The sequence below is a fragment of the Gallinula chloropus genome (genome assembly GCF_964237585.1).
Source record: "Gallinula chloropus genome assembly, chromosome: 15".
NCBI lineage: Eukaryota > Metazoa > Chordata > Aves > Gruiformes > Rallidae > Gallinula > Gallinula chloropus.
The window spans coordinates 3,204,163-3,218,684 of NC_140100.1; the positions used below are offsets into that span (position 1 = coordinate 3,204,163).

Genomic DNA, 14,522 nt, shown 5'->3' on the forward strand with positions numbered 1-14,522 from the left:
AGGTGCAGGCGAGGTGAGGGAGGAAGACGGCTTCGGCGAGCCAGGCTGACGGTATATACAATGCATTTAAAAATATATGTCTATAAGCAGACTTTTCCACACTGACCAAATGTATCCATGTCTTGAACAAAAGGCTCCTCTAAGACAAGCTCACAGTCATCGCAAGCTTCAGCACAACGGGTTTAAGATATCAACCATGCTTAGCATTCAACAGAAACGCTTTGTGAGTTAGCTAGGGTCACTGGAATCTCAGCATCCGATTTCAAAAATTACAAAGACTGTAGCAATTTGGTATATTTCCGTTTAAAAACTCTATTAGTCACCACCAACTATAGTTCCTAGAAGTATTACTGACTGTTAACTCGAACCCCAAACATCTCCAGCTAGGGAAACCAAGCTAGCAAGTGACACAGACATAGAAAGGCCTCCTAAAACAAGCGGTCGGCGTGTTTCGCATGAGGGTATGTATGTCTGCACTGCTAATCCCGGAAGACTAGTGTCGGTATGTACAAGGCGATCTGGAGTTTCGGAACTGCGAGGAGAAGGGAGGGCGGCGGCGGCGGCGCCGCGACTACACGTTAATGACAAACTCGGGGTTAGTGTAGGAGAATCCAGCAAACTCGTTCTGGTCCAAGTTCATGATGAAGAGTTTGTCCGTGGGCGTGAGCTCCACCGGCTGCCGGGTGAACTCTTTGTCGAAGTTGGAAGTGTCGCGCTTGTCTTTCTGTTGGACGGAAAGCACAGAGTTAAAGGCGGAAAAGCGGGGGAGCAAGGGAGCCATGGGAGCCCTGCCACAGGGCGTGTGGCTGGGGAGGGAGGCATTGTGCTGTCCCCAGGCTTCGTGCCCAGCACTCGAAATCTCCATCCTGGTTTCTAAAGCCAACGCCGAGGAGGAACACACACACGTCCAGGCAGGCAGCAGCAGCCTCTGTACAATAGAAGTAACCCCCACGCTATGGGCAAGAAGAACACCGGTTTAACACCCTGAAACGCACAACCAGAGGGTAAAGGGACAGAAGGAGAGCACAGGGTGCTGGAGAGGGCTGTGGTGCTCCCAGGCTGAGCATCCTTCCTCTCCTGGGCGCTGCGGGAGAGAGCGACAGAGCGGTTTCTCAGCATGCAAAGCCATCACTGCAAACAGTCACAACACACAGGAGGAAAGGGCCTGGAGGAAGCAACATGCCTTGAAATGGAAGGAAACATTCAATACGATTTTGAAATTTGCACAAAATAATTAGCTGTAGGAGCTCCTTTTGCTGTAAGCTTGACTCTTTTTTTTTTTTCAAATTATGCTGTGATATGGTATTGACCAATGAAGTTTTTTATTGAATTGAGGATGTGATTTGCTCCAGGGTTGTATACAGACACCATACAGTAGTTCAAAACCTCAGAGAATGAAAATTCCACCTATGACACCTCTTATCATTTTAGTATTCCATGAAGAACAACTTTGCAGCTACATCCAAGCCAAAAAAGAAGGGAAAAAAGCAAGTTAGTCTTGGTTAGTGCTGGTAACCTGCTATTGGCACTGCAGAGCCTATCAGTTGGGAACATCTGGGCTGCTGTTATAAATGTGTGTATATCAGAGATAGCCCGGTTAAGGTACATTCTGGCTGCGGGAGGTTACGGTGCTTTGGCTGAATGGGAAGCCAAAGCACTGGAGATACAATATAAGCACCCAGGATTCTTCCTTAGTAAAGCAAGCTGGTGGAGGGATGTCCCGCTCCTGGCAGCACAGCAGCAGCAGTGGGGCAGCCCGTGGGCTGCAGACCCACTCTGCTCCATCTCCTGCTCAGAGCACGCAGGGACAAAAGACTTTCCCCATCTCTTCTGCTGTGTCTCTATGTAGGAGCTTAAATTCACAGTCCTCTCCCAGCATTTCAAACGGCCTGCAAAGGCTGTGTGCAGGCTGGGGTGCTGCGGGGTGTGATGGGTGGGAGACCCATTGCATCGCCCCAGGGCTGGACCAGCCTCGCCCTAGAGCACCCCGTTTTCCACCGCTTCTCCTTTGCCCTGGCAGGCACGGCCACCCCCACGATCTGACTCCATGCTGGAGATGAACTAGAACTATTTTGTTGCCTTGTTGCAGAGGGGCCTGAGGGGCAATTGCAGGGGTCCTCACCATGTCACAGCTCTGCTGCTCCATCCCCAGCCATGTGTGCCATCAGCTGCAGGAGGGACCATGGGGGACCAGTCTGCGCCTCCACCTAGCTCCCTCTCACCATGACCATCCTCCTCGCTCTGTAATGCCTGACAGGAGGCATGGCATGTCCCCACTGCAGCGCCTCTCAGCCCACCAGCTGTCACTGTCCAGGGATGCTGGGGCAGAGCCATCGGCACCTTCGCACCTCAAGCAGGAGTCAGGTCCCCCAGCTCTCCTCTGGCCAGCCCAGGCACAGCCACATTGAACCTCTGTAGATGAGCCCCAATGCCAGCAGTGGACCAGGACCTCCGTGGCTGCTTGGAGACTCCTCTCGCTGCAGGAGGCATCCCATCTAGGTGGTGTCAGCCTTGTTGGGAAGAAAACCAGAGAGCAGAGAGCCAAGGGCAGCTGAGAAGAGACGAGGCAGGAAGAAATATGGGGCTTGAGTTCAAGGAGCAAAGAGAGAAAAGCCGGGAGAAGAGCCAGGAGACATCCGTGCCATCAAGACAGTGAGGCTTTGAGCACACAGTGGTGCTCAGGGCATCAGTATCCCAGCCTGCCGGTGCCTGCAGGTCCCAGTCTATCCCCAAGCAGGAGCTGGGTCTCTGCCTTCACTTCTGGACAAGTGACAATTGGAGCCAGCGCAGTGTCCCTGCAGGGCTCCTCTCCCCAACAGCAGGAAGGAAGAAGGTTTGGAGGCACAGAGCAGGAGTGAGGAAGGCCAGACGAGGTAAAGGAGCTGACTTCAGGTTCAGAGTTCTGCCAGGCAAAGGGTGAAGCAGTTGAAATGCAAGTGTAAGCCCACCTTGATGGACCCTCTAGACTGAGGGGCCGTCTTGGAGCAGAGGCACTATCCTTCGCTGTGAGGAGGCTGTTTTGAGGCCGTTGCACCGGGTCTCTCTCTTGCACCCTGGCATGTGAAGAAGGAAGGACTGACGATGGCACCAGGCTCCTGCCCCACTCCTGCAGGGATGCTGAGCTGACCAAATGGTTCCTGCAGGCCACATCTACCCACACAAACACACGCCAAGACAACACTGTCCAAATGAGCCAGAAGCTTCTCCCTGGCTGGAACGCTGTGGGATGCTGCAGAGGGGAATGAAATGTCCACATTTGCCACTGGTGCAAATTGCCACCACAGTCCCCAGCCCTTTGGAGTGGCCTCTGCTGATGGCACCAGAGAAGGCGAGTGCTCAGTCTGGGAGCCTTTGCATGAGCAAAACCTCCTCTGCCAAAGGCTGTGATGTGCCTGGGAGGGGAGTCAGGGCAGCCTGCCTCCCCCTGTACCATGTCCTCTGGCAGCTCCCCCCACCCCACTCCTCCAGAGGCTCAGCCGGAAAGTACAGCATGAGCAGGGCCTGGCTGTGAGCGCATGGAAGTGGGGTTTGCTGATTTCTTACCTTGAATTTTGTCTGGAATTGGTGGCAATTTGGCCTCTGTCAAAGATGATGAATAGCCTGGAAGAGGTAGGGAACCGCTACGTGGGTCTGGTGAGCAGAGAAGGGAAGGCAGGGGAAATTCAAGGCTGAAAATGCCTCCAGCAAAAAGCTAATTGACTCTGGGAGATGAGGAGGAACACAGGAGGGATGCCATGGCAGAGACCCCGTGTGTCCACGTGCTCCGGACAGCATACCTGGCCCAGAACAGCAGGATAGACATCCTCCCTGGCTACCGCTGCCTCTGAGCCCCTTCCCCCGGCAGAGCTCCGAGGCTGCACGGGCAGAGGAAGCCGGTGCTGCTGTCAGCACTGCCGTTCAGTGCCTTTCCGAGAATCCCACAGAGTTCAGAGCCGCAGCAATTCAGCAGAAGTGGGTTTCCAAAGCCAGAAGGGGAATTCTGCACGCGCTCAGAAGGGAGGTTAACAGGAACCTGTAATCCCTCTTTAGCTCAAACTGCCAATTGCTTTTAACAGCTGCCCCTCTGAGAGCGCAGGGGCAGGGCGATGAGTCACCGGCACACGCGCTGCCTTTGCGGAGAGCCTTGCCTCTGCAGCCTCCAGAAATCCCAAGTACATACCGCACTTCAGGGCATTTAAAGCGATCCCCCAGCGACAGAGCTCCACTCGCCTCGGCTGTGCCCCACGGGAGGGCCATCCCGAAACCTTGGATCATCCTTCCTCCACAGGACAGCCGAGAGAAACTCCATTCCCTGTCCATGTTTGAGCACGAGGGTGCCAGCTCTGCAGCATGACCGGGCACGGAGGACGCGAGGACACGCAGGCATTTACTCTCCGCTTGGAAGATGCTTCCAGAACATCACACCTGGGCTTGGGAACAGACGCTGCAGACAATGAACAGGCCACGGCTCTGCAGGTGATGTGGGAGGTTGTGTTGTGATGCTCGCTGCCGCCTGCGTTGCTCTCCGGGGCAGCTGGAAGGACCCACTGCAGCCTCCAGCCGACATCCGCAGCAACCCGGGCAGATTCCAGCCCTTGGCATGGTGCAGCCCCAACTCTGGGCTCTCCTGGCACCTCTCTGAGCCCAGAGCTGTAGAAACTCAGTATTGCCAAACACATGCAGGTTTCTTTGACATTATTTCTCGCTTTTTATTTTATAATCAGTATTGGGAATAAAACCAACAATAATTGGCACATTACAACTTAAAGCGGATGGATACAGTGACAGCCCACAAACATCTGCAGAACAGTATAAAAGGAAGCCAAATGACTGGGATTGTTTCAGGAGAAATCAGTCCTTCCTGAAACTTTTTTCTTTGATGCCAGAAAGAAAACTTAGGCTGTTTAAATATCTAGCTGCATGTTTTTTAAAGTAGGACTATCAGTTGAAACATGTTTCTTTACAAGCTTCATATCAGGGTTCACAATACTGTTTGAAGTTAAATAGCATCCTGTTGTGCTAATACCATTTTTTGACACATTTAAAGCGTGGGTAACAAACTCCATCGATTGCTTTGGCATTTAAAAAAAAAAAGAAAAAGGTTTTGCTATGAGAACCAACGTTGTGTGGTATTTACTAGGGTGACCATGGATTCAAAAGCATCTGCCCCAGCTCCTTCAAAGTTGCTGTTTACAACTGGGCATGTTTCTTTTCATTAAAAAAAAAAAAAATGCCCCTTAGAAACTGCACAATCAGGAGAAATCTTCCCAAACAGCAGGCCTGGCTTCCCTAATAATTTATCACTGCTGCTGAAGACCCAGCGTGGAGAACCACGCCTGCTCGCACCCACCACGCGTACGAGCCTAAGGCAAAAAGGGATGCTGCGGTGGGTTTGAACAAAGAGCAGGACAGAACTACAAAAGGAGCCAGAATTGGCATTTCAGCTCTCTGGAACAACTGCTCAGTTTTGGGAGGAGCTGCGAGGCTCAGCCAGCAGCACCCTGCTGCGTGTTCACATCATTAAAAACATTTAGTCGCCACTAAGGTTAAATATTAAATTTTCATGATCAAAAGGCTAGGAAAAGGGAAGAGCAGGGACCACGTGCTTGAGAGACTTCTCCTAATCGCCACGGCTTACACCTCTCGTTTTTACCTCTGCAAGCCAATGAACTTTTTTCATTTTCTACAAATAAAAGGTCATAAAAGCGTGTCTGCAGTGCTCGCTGCCCGACAGCCACCCTCCAGGCACGCCCCACGTTACGCAGAGACACTTCTGGCTTTGAAATATGGTCACTCTAGTAGTAGTACTAAAGAAAAACCATGAAGGCGAGCTTTTGCAATGGAAAATGTCACCACAACAGCAGTTGGGACTGGGTGATAGAGATGCAGAAATGAGATCTACGCAGCTACTTAGCTCTTGGCTTGAGGTTTAAAAAACTCAGAGTTAACAAAGGAAAATCCTTCGAATTCTGACTGGTCAATGTTCCTGATGACTTCCTGGTCAGGAGGTGTTAAGACGGGTGGATGGCGAGTGAAAAACCGGTCGAAGTTTTCAGCATTGCGTCCGCACTATGAGAGGGGAAGAAAAGAACGTTTGGTGGGTGGAGAAGGAAGCGGTGGGACGCGGCGGCAGCCACCCGCCCAGCCGCGCCGCGCGCCGCCGCTTGTCTCGGGGCAGCGATGGCAGAACAGAAAAAGGTGGGAAACACGTATGAGCTTTGTTAGTCGCAAGGTGACGTTATCTCATGGCACAGCCAGGGGCTGGGAAAGCCCTCCGGCTGTGCCATGGCAAGTAATTGCAGGAGAGGAATGAGATGGGAGCGCAATTACTTGCTGTCGTTCCCTGCCTGCACACGGCACCGTACCTTCTCTCTCAGGCTATGCCACGCACAAGGCAGCTTCTTTCAAAAGACCCCCCACAGCTTCACCTGCTCAGTCACCCCTCTGTCCCTGAGAGGGAAGTTTCCATCACACCTAGACTGCTTAAGAGGCTTCTCCTTGCTCCTGCCCAAGGAGAGGCCTTCTCACCTTCTGCAGAGCTCTTGTAAACTGCTGCTAGGTGAATGCTTAATGCAGGCACTTGTGCCTGGGCATTTCAGGGCTGCTCTGTCCCCTCCTGATGTGCCCATCAGACCCTGGCTCTTTGTGCCGCTGCCACTCAGCTTAGGCAGGCAGCAACCAGGATGTTGCTGGCTGCTGGCGTTCGGCTGCGTGGCAGCCAGGGTCTCTGCTCACGGCATCTCCAGAGCTCTCAACCACCACTGGACAAGGCTAGCTATCCCTAAAACCCCTGATCTGGGGACATTCTTCTCAGGCAGCTAATGCAACCTCTACTTCAGGCAGGGCAGGAGTCCAAGAGCACCAGCGAGCTCCCTGCAGCCACCAAAGCCACACAAGAAGAAGCCAAAAACTATCAAGTCTGGGCCACCACCATCCTGACTGGCACAGGGGACTGGAAAGCATCCGAGAGTGCCAGGCCCTCACAGGGAGTGGCTCAGCATCCATCGCTCCCGGGCAGCAGCAGATGATCCGGCTGGCTGCCCAGCAGTCTCTGCAGCGCAACGGGGAGGTCGGGAGCAGGGAGACATGCCAAACGCCTTATTTAATTTCCTCAGCAATCAAAACAAAGGTCCTGCAACTTCCCATGCTGCAAGTCATGATTTAATATAATAATAACAGCAGCAGCTAATAACAGGTGGATGCCGGGTCACTGCCACCGCTACAAATTGTGCTCAATTACCACCTATCACACGCGTGTCACGTCCCTGTGAACTGCACTTGATGACTTGGCTCTAATGGGTGGTGAATTCTCCCTGCTATCGGAGCCATCACACAACCAACACTCTCTGGGCCTCTTTCCACCAAAGAGATGCAGAGGCCAGTGCCTCTCGGTCCCTCAGTTCTCTCCTTCTGTATCCCCATGGAGAACACACGCTCCGAGTGCTGGGACAATTTTTCCTGGCATTTTAACTTTCATTTGCTAAGGGAAGAGATTTACATTTTTAATAAACATCAGACTAAATATAATAAAATATTAAAGACAAATGCATGTAAGCTTCAACATTTCTCAGTTCCTTCCTCTGCCAGAGAGGAGGTTTCAGGGAAGACAACGCTAACATCCATCAGCCTCCAATGGCACGTTCCTTTGGCAGCTCTTAAATGTTCTTACAGCACCAAGTGAGACATCTCTTATCCCCAAGCCTCTAAAAAAGCTCAATGGGTAACATCTGAGTTGATTTAACTCCAGTTGCAGCCGTGTTGAATGCCCGCCCCTCCAGACTCTGAGCCCATCCTTCCACACCACTGTGGCTCTTGTATTTTGTAAGGTCACCTCTTAATCTACAGCATCTTTCTAGTCTGGATTTGTCAAGCTTCTGCTCCCAAACACATCTCCTGTCCATGACCACGGGCTTGGCAGGTTTGTCAGGAGTTAGGCAAAAAAAATCCAAATAAATTAAAAAAATCCAAAGAAACACCCTCCACACCAAACATGCAAACACAGCATGGACCAGTTCCCTGGGAGGGTACTGAAGATGAGGACTTCCCAAAATGAGCCTGAGAAGCCTTTTCATGGAGCCTATGAAGAGCATGGCATTGGTGGATGAGAACCTGTCCTGGCTGCCCTTGGCCGTGGTCCCAGCACATCACCTCCAGGAACAACTTCTTGGAAATCCCTGATTTCAAGCACAAAGACCCAGATGGCAAACAACCTCCCAAAGAAAGGGTTTGGGTCTCTTCACCTGAAAACATTGAGTCCAGGACAAACTAACAACAGAAACCCAGTAAAGAGATGGATAACAATGACACAAGCACAGCGAGCAGACTGGCACACAAAGGGCTTGTTAGCTGTTCCTTGTGAAAAGCTCAAGTTCTTGTACCTTGACGACCCCTGACTGCTGTATGGACCCCATCCCGAGGCAATTCTCTGCATCTTTTCTTCTCTCCCAGCACCTTATTCCTGAAAGCAGCAGGTGGGTGCAAACTGAGACATGCCCATCTCCTGGGCAGGTGGAAGCTCTCCATCACATGAAGAAGCAGCCAAACAGCAATGTTGTGTTTTCCTTCCCCTCTGGGTCCCTCCAGCTGTACGTGCACTCCCCACTGCAGCTCATGTCCATCTGATCCCAGCCTGCTGTCTCTGCAGAGACCAGGAGCGGTGGGAAAGCAGCACCTCAGCTGTGCTCGGGCAGCGAAGCCCCTGGGGCAGCGCTCCCAGGGGCTGCTTAGACCAGGAACTGTATCACCAGAGGACTCAACACTGACCCATACCCCGTCTCCAGCGCAGCAGGACAGCAGTGAGGTTTGTAGGTGCACAGAAATGAATGGAGAGCTTATGTCCTGATGAGCTGACAGTTCCCACCATGAGGAATTTCAACAAGAGCTGTCACAGCTCCACGTTGATTGGGAAAGAGCTGGTCACTGCTCCAGACCATGAAGTCAAGCACAGCTTTATAGAGTCTTGCAGAAGTATGTTTTAGATGTTTGACAAGTCACCAACAGCCAAATGCCTTCCCGAAAGCCACCACATTAACATCAAAATAGAAAATAAATTCCCAGAATTGAAGTTGCCGGTTCCCCAAAGCTCAAGTCATGAAACAGAGAGACAGGGGCTTTTCTAGCCCATGCTGTCACTGGTGGGCACCGAGATAAAACAAACCATGAGCACGATTACCTGTAAAGTCTGCAGTGCTTCAGGTTCTCAGTGTGGTAACACAGACCATCGTGGGGTTTACCTGCTAATAAGCCGCTCACCTGCGGGTTCTATCAACTCCTGCTAGACAGTGAAAGCTTTACAGTGCTTTGGAAGTACAGCTGTCATTGCCTGTCAGCTTCACACCATCGTGGTGGAGACAAACACAAGGCACATCTCGTGAAACAGATGACAGCACTAGGCCTTCTTCTTGCTGAAAAGAAAGGGGCTGCCTCTCAAAAACATAAACCCAACAAGAGCGACTCCATCAAAAAGTTAAGAGCTGAACCCTGTGAAATGCTTCTGGATATTGGGAGAGAAAAAACAATATAATACAATGTGTGTGCTGGCAAGGAATAATTTGCATCATAAGGCACTAAGGCAGGAACGTGGGGATGGAGCATTTTAGAAGTTGCAGCGATCCGTAAGGATTCCACACCCAGCTCAAGTCTGCTCTGGTTCCTGCAGACTTTCTGTCCAGATGCTTAACAACACGCCCTGGTCGGCAAACTGAAGAGCACATCGTCCTCTCTGGGAGCTTTTACATGGATAAAATAAACCCTTTAAGGCTGGAAATTTGGTTTATGGAAGCCATGTCCAAGCTCAAGCTCAAACTCTGAAGGCTGTGACCACCCCTGTGCTGTCCCTGCACACTGCAGCCCAAGCCACCACGACACAGGCAGCCACTTGGCGCTTGAGAATGCAACTGGTTTCATTGCAGTGGCCAAAGCCCAGCAGTGCTGGAGCTTCAGACACGAGGTCTGGCCCACAGGCACAGTAGGAGAGGGTGGGAAGGATCCTTGCTGCTCTGGACTGCACACGGTCACTATTCGTAGAAGCGCCGTCTTCAAAGCTTCCAAAATTAAGATGCTCATTAAGGGCTGGGAGACACACTATGAATTCCTAGATTTCTCTAAAGCCACCTTGTGAAAAACCTGCCTCATTTCAGTGCTGTATTAATGTACAGGCATCACTCCATCCTGAATGGAGAAAGGGGGAGGGTGGGAATTTATCTTACATAAATCCCCAACGTGTCCTGTCTAATATTTATAGCCAGCATAGAATGACTTTTTTTTCCTAGCTGCAGAAATAAAACTGTCAGCTTAGAAGATAGCCTTTTTATTTTATCAGTTTCTAGCTTGATTTCAAATAGAGACAAAAGGCATAATAAAATATTTTCCATTGATCCCTGAGATGCAATCAAAGACCATAAAAAGCTGAGGACGGCTGCTCTCCTGCTGCGACGGAGCCTTTGCTCCTAGCACCAAGGAGAAGCAGTGGGCTGAATACACACTTGATTTCCCAGTTTTTTTTGGCTTGGACCAGTGGTACAGCCCAAATCCCAGCCTTTAAGGCATCTCTTAGGTAAGCCTGGCCTTCCTGGTGCTGCTCCGAGTTAGAAACCTGTCTCCTTGCCACCCCAGGGTGGATCTGGGCTCTCAGACACTTCTGGCAATAGATGCATCACATTTGTGGGAATTTGGATCACAGCATGAACCTGGGGCCACATGCCAGGGCCCCTTGGCACTGGTTAGGGGGAACAACGGTGCTTCTCCTTTGTGTCTGGCTAACAACCCCAGCCCCCAGCTCAGGATGCTCCAGTGTCATGTTCATCCTTGCTGCAGGCAAAGGCTGGAAGCATTCGCTTCGAGGGTTCTGTGATGTAGGACCCTGGCTTTCATCTCTGCCCTGTGAACAAAGCCAAGTTTCTGCCTGATATGCTGAAAATATTGGCTGAATGATCCGAGGGGAATTGCAGAGAAAGCCTTTACAGGACCCTGAGGCTACCAGAGCAAACCGTGTCTCGATTAGGAGAAGGGATGTTTAGCCTCAACATTAGTCTGCCTCCCCACTGCTCACTCCCGCCCACCGTTGGCCCCCTCAATCCTTAAATCTCATCTAATTAGGAAATTACTTAGGCAAACATCTGAACTCACCTCGTAAGGGCTGAAAACAAGGCTACAGAAACACATGTGCAGGGGAAACGGAGCTGTTACACAGCCGGGTCTATAAATGGCATTTTGATATTAATTAATTCAATGCAGTTAGAGGAAAATTAATACATGCAATTAAAAATTATTAGATTAAAAGCAATTTTTTTAAACTACTGTCCTGTTGTGAGCAATCCTGTGCTCTGCTGTGTGATTTCAATGCTTTCGAAACGAGGAGACTTTTCAAATCACTAGGCTTTATGTAAAGTAAAGGAGTAATTAGATACCAAAAACAATAATTATCTCAATGAGAGACAGAGAAAGCAGGCAAGTGTAAATACAGTTCCCAGGGTAAATGCAGACCCACGAAAGGAATTGTTATGCACAAGCCAAACCACAGAGCAGCCAAGCACAGCCCCACGTCAAAACTGCCGTGTTTCTGCACACCCAAGACAACCCAGACCCTGATCTGTCTCGTTACCAGCGCTGTGATAAAGGTTAATCAAGCACAAAGCAGGAAGCAACACATGAGCTCTTGGGAATTTATTTTCAGCTCTGGGTATGTAACATCCAAGCCAGACAGGGCTGAAGGGGCTGTTTTCCCTGTTGGTGTAAAACAATGCTGGTTTCTGGGGAGTGACGTGATGCCCTTCCCAGCAAGCAGGCATGGGGAAGGCAAGGAGCACCCTCCCTTGTACCCAGCCTCACTGCCTGCACAAATTTGGACTCAGTACCCACAAAATGTGCTGACATGATGCTAAAGGCAGTTCGTAGCAGGATCTGCTCACCCCTGACTTGTGTTCAACGGGGCTGAAGGGCTCGGGCACTACTCGGTGCTGGGGCGCAGAAGGCCGTGAGCACTTGTGATGGGTACCAAGCCCACATTGACACATCATTCTGTATTTTGAAACTCTGGCTCACAGGCAGTCTCTGCAACCTTACTTTTATAGGAGCTAATTAAAAAACAAAAGAAAAGAGAAAAGAAAAATAGACCTAAGCCACTGCAAAGAGCCAGGCTCCAATCCCCCTCCCCAGCAGGAGCCAAACCCCTGCGTGAAGGGCTGAAGGTCAGCAGCAGTGAGCAACGTCTTTCCTCATGATCCACCCAAAGACATTGTGCAGGTGCCCAAACCCGGATTTCCATTTCTGTGCAGCTCTGATCCACGCTCACAGCTGGCATGAAAGGAGCAGCTTTTCCCGGCACAGATGCACTGCGCTTGAAATATCAGCTATCAGCAGGTACCTGAGTTGTATTAATCCTACCTAAATCCTAAATCAACTGTGCCTACCTTTCTGCTAATCTTCCCGTCCTATCAAATGGTGAATTTTCCCAGCGCCAGCTGTTAGGTGGGAAGCGACAGCCAGCGGCTTACTGTCCCCCTTCTGAGGTCCAGTGTCAAAAGGATTTTGAAAGAAATAAGATATTTAAACCAGGACAAAATTTGTGCTTTTTCAAATATGAAAAAGAAAGCCAGTGCTTTTGACAGAATTCAGTTGTTTCGAGCCATAAACCACCAAATCATTACACCATTCCACAGCCCAAGGCAAACAGCGTCACCTGGGCTCTGCTCAGGAAGGAAGGGCAGGTGTAGAGGAGGGATGCAGCAACAGCTTCATTAGCAAATGAACACAGAGGTAGGAAACAGCAGGAGTTACAGGTTTCAGGAGAAAGGCTCTTGCAGATTAACACCCCTGATGCACCAGTGCTGGCTCAGCCCTCCCAACTGGCTCCAGGTGCCAAGCAGCATCCCTCCCGCCACAGCTGGAGCTCACGGACCACCCTGACCACCCTGCTAGTCTTTCAGCATCCTTTACACAAAGGTTGGGTCCCACCCTAAGCCATAAAATGTAAGTAAAACACGCCGTGCTGAGTGCATACAGGGCATCACCGGCTGACCCAGGGTGAGGAGCCGGCGTCCCCAGGCGGCAGCAGCTCCCACATCAATCCCAGGAGGGCGATGAGGTGCAGAGGCTCCTGCCAGGCCCAGCTGATGGGCATTCTATTCATATTTGATCAGCCAAGCAAAGAGCCAGAGAAGGTAAGAGGCTGCTAGGGCAGAGTAACATCTAGGTGGAGGAGAGCTAGACAGTTAAACCCACTACAAAGGGACTCCAAGTCCACGTTTGCCCTGAAAGCAGAGATTTTCCAAGCACTGGAAGGGTGCCTTCAAAACAACAGGTTTACTGTAAAGCAGAGGAAAAAGGTTGTTAAGGGTGGAGGAGTGGAGTAAGGCTCAGTTAAATACACGGAGCGTCTCCGTGTAATGACGATTAAGAGAGCGTGCAACGTCCCCACCCCCATCGCTGGCAGAAGCATTGGTCTGTATCAGCCATGTAAATGAGATTTAACTGGAATCAGAGTTTTCTCCAAAACACCAGGGCCCAACTAGGGCACAGCAGCTAAGAGGCATGCAGGAGGTGGAAACATATGAATAAACCCATGCCTTGAAGGCCTGGACCACCGCAGAGAGACTCAGACACAGCTGTGACCCTGCCCGTCCCAACAGTGGCACGGAGAAAGAGAGAAATCCAGGGAGAGATGTCCTTGTCCTCAAGCCTACGTGGTCACTGCTGCCAGGGGACCCTCTCTTGGGAAGGGCAGAGACCCCACAGACAGACACACAGCAAACCAACGTGCCTGGGGGCATACAGAGTAGCCCGAGCACCGCAGCTTGCTGACCTGTGCCCCCACACTGCTCCAGCACAAACCCTGGATGCAGCAGGTGATGAAACCTGTGCCATGGGTCGAGCAGTCTCGTCTTTTTTGACAAACAGCTTCCAGATCACTCATGCCCCCAACCTCAGTTTCACTGCTGGCAGCTTATCCCTGCCACCACAGCCACGTGCTTCGTGAGCCTCATGCTCCCAGCACACACAGCATCCCTCTTGCTACTACAGCCCATCTTAAAGCAAAGAGATGAGAAAGCAGCCAGGTTCTCCTCACTGCAGAGCTTCTCTCCGCCCGCAAGCCAGGCTCCAGCCTTCCACCACTTTACCTTGGAGAGAAACTGTTGAGTGAAATACAGACAGACTACGGTGCTCAGCTAGATGTTGAAATAAAGTTTAGATTAAAAAAGTATATATAATAATATGAGAGACCTGTTCAGTGTAAGGAAGAAGGAGGAAAAGAGCCAACACAAGGACCAACCTCTGGGATAACAAAGAGACAGTACTGCAATGCAATTAAACCCGTGAGCTGAAAGTGTGGGGTTTGTGCCCCTGCAAGTCAGAGTGAGACAAAGTGTCCGAGAGTTATCCTGTCGCAGCAGTGGTTTGACATGTGCCAAATCTGAGGAGACGCCGTCTGCTAAGGAGCCAGAGAAATGGTACCCCCAGGCTGCGGGCAGGGCGAGCGGTGCCCGCGTGTACGCTGGTGCACCTGCACCCACCTGCACGAGTGGGAGAGTCTGTGCAAGAGAGAA

The 14,522-nt window shown here is 50.9% G+C and overlaps 1 protein-coding gene across 2 annotated transcripts in view; it reads right to left on the bottom strand.

The window, feature by feature from the left end:
- Positions 1-571: 571 nt before the first annotated feature.
- PRKCB (protein kinase C beta) overlaps positions 572-14,522 on the bottom strand; it is a gene marked incomplete at both ends in the record, with an annotated part of 125,803 nt that continues 111,852 nt past the window's right edge. Inside the window, one exon of one of the 2 annotated variants that reach the window (XM_084271228.1) lies at positions 572-724. In XM_084271228.1, coding sequence (XP_084127354.1) covers positions 572-724 — 153 coding nt within the window. Of the gene's footprint in view, positions 725-5,854; positions 6,049-14,522 lie in introns of those variants that run through there. The other variant, XM_084271227.1, reaches the window with a different exon arrangement.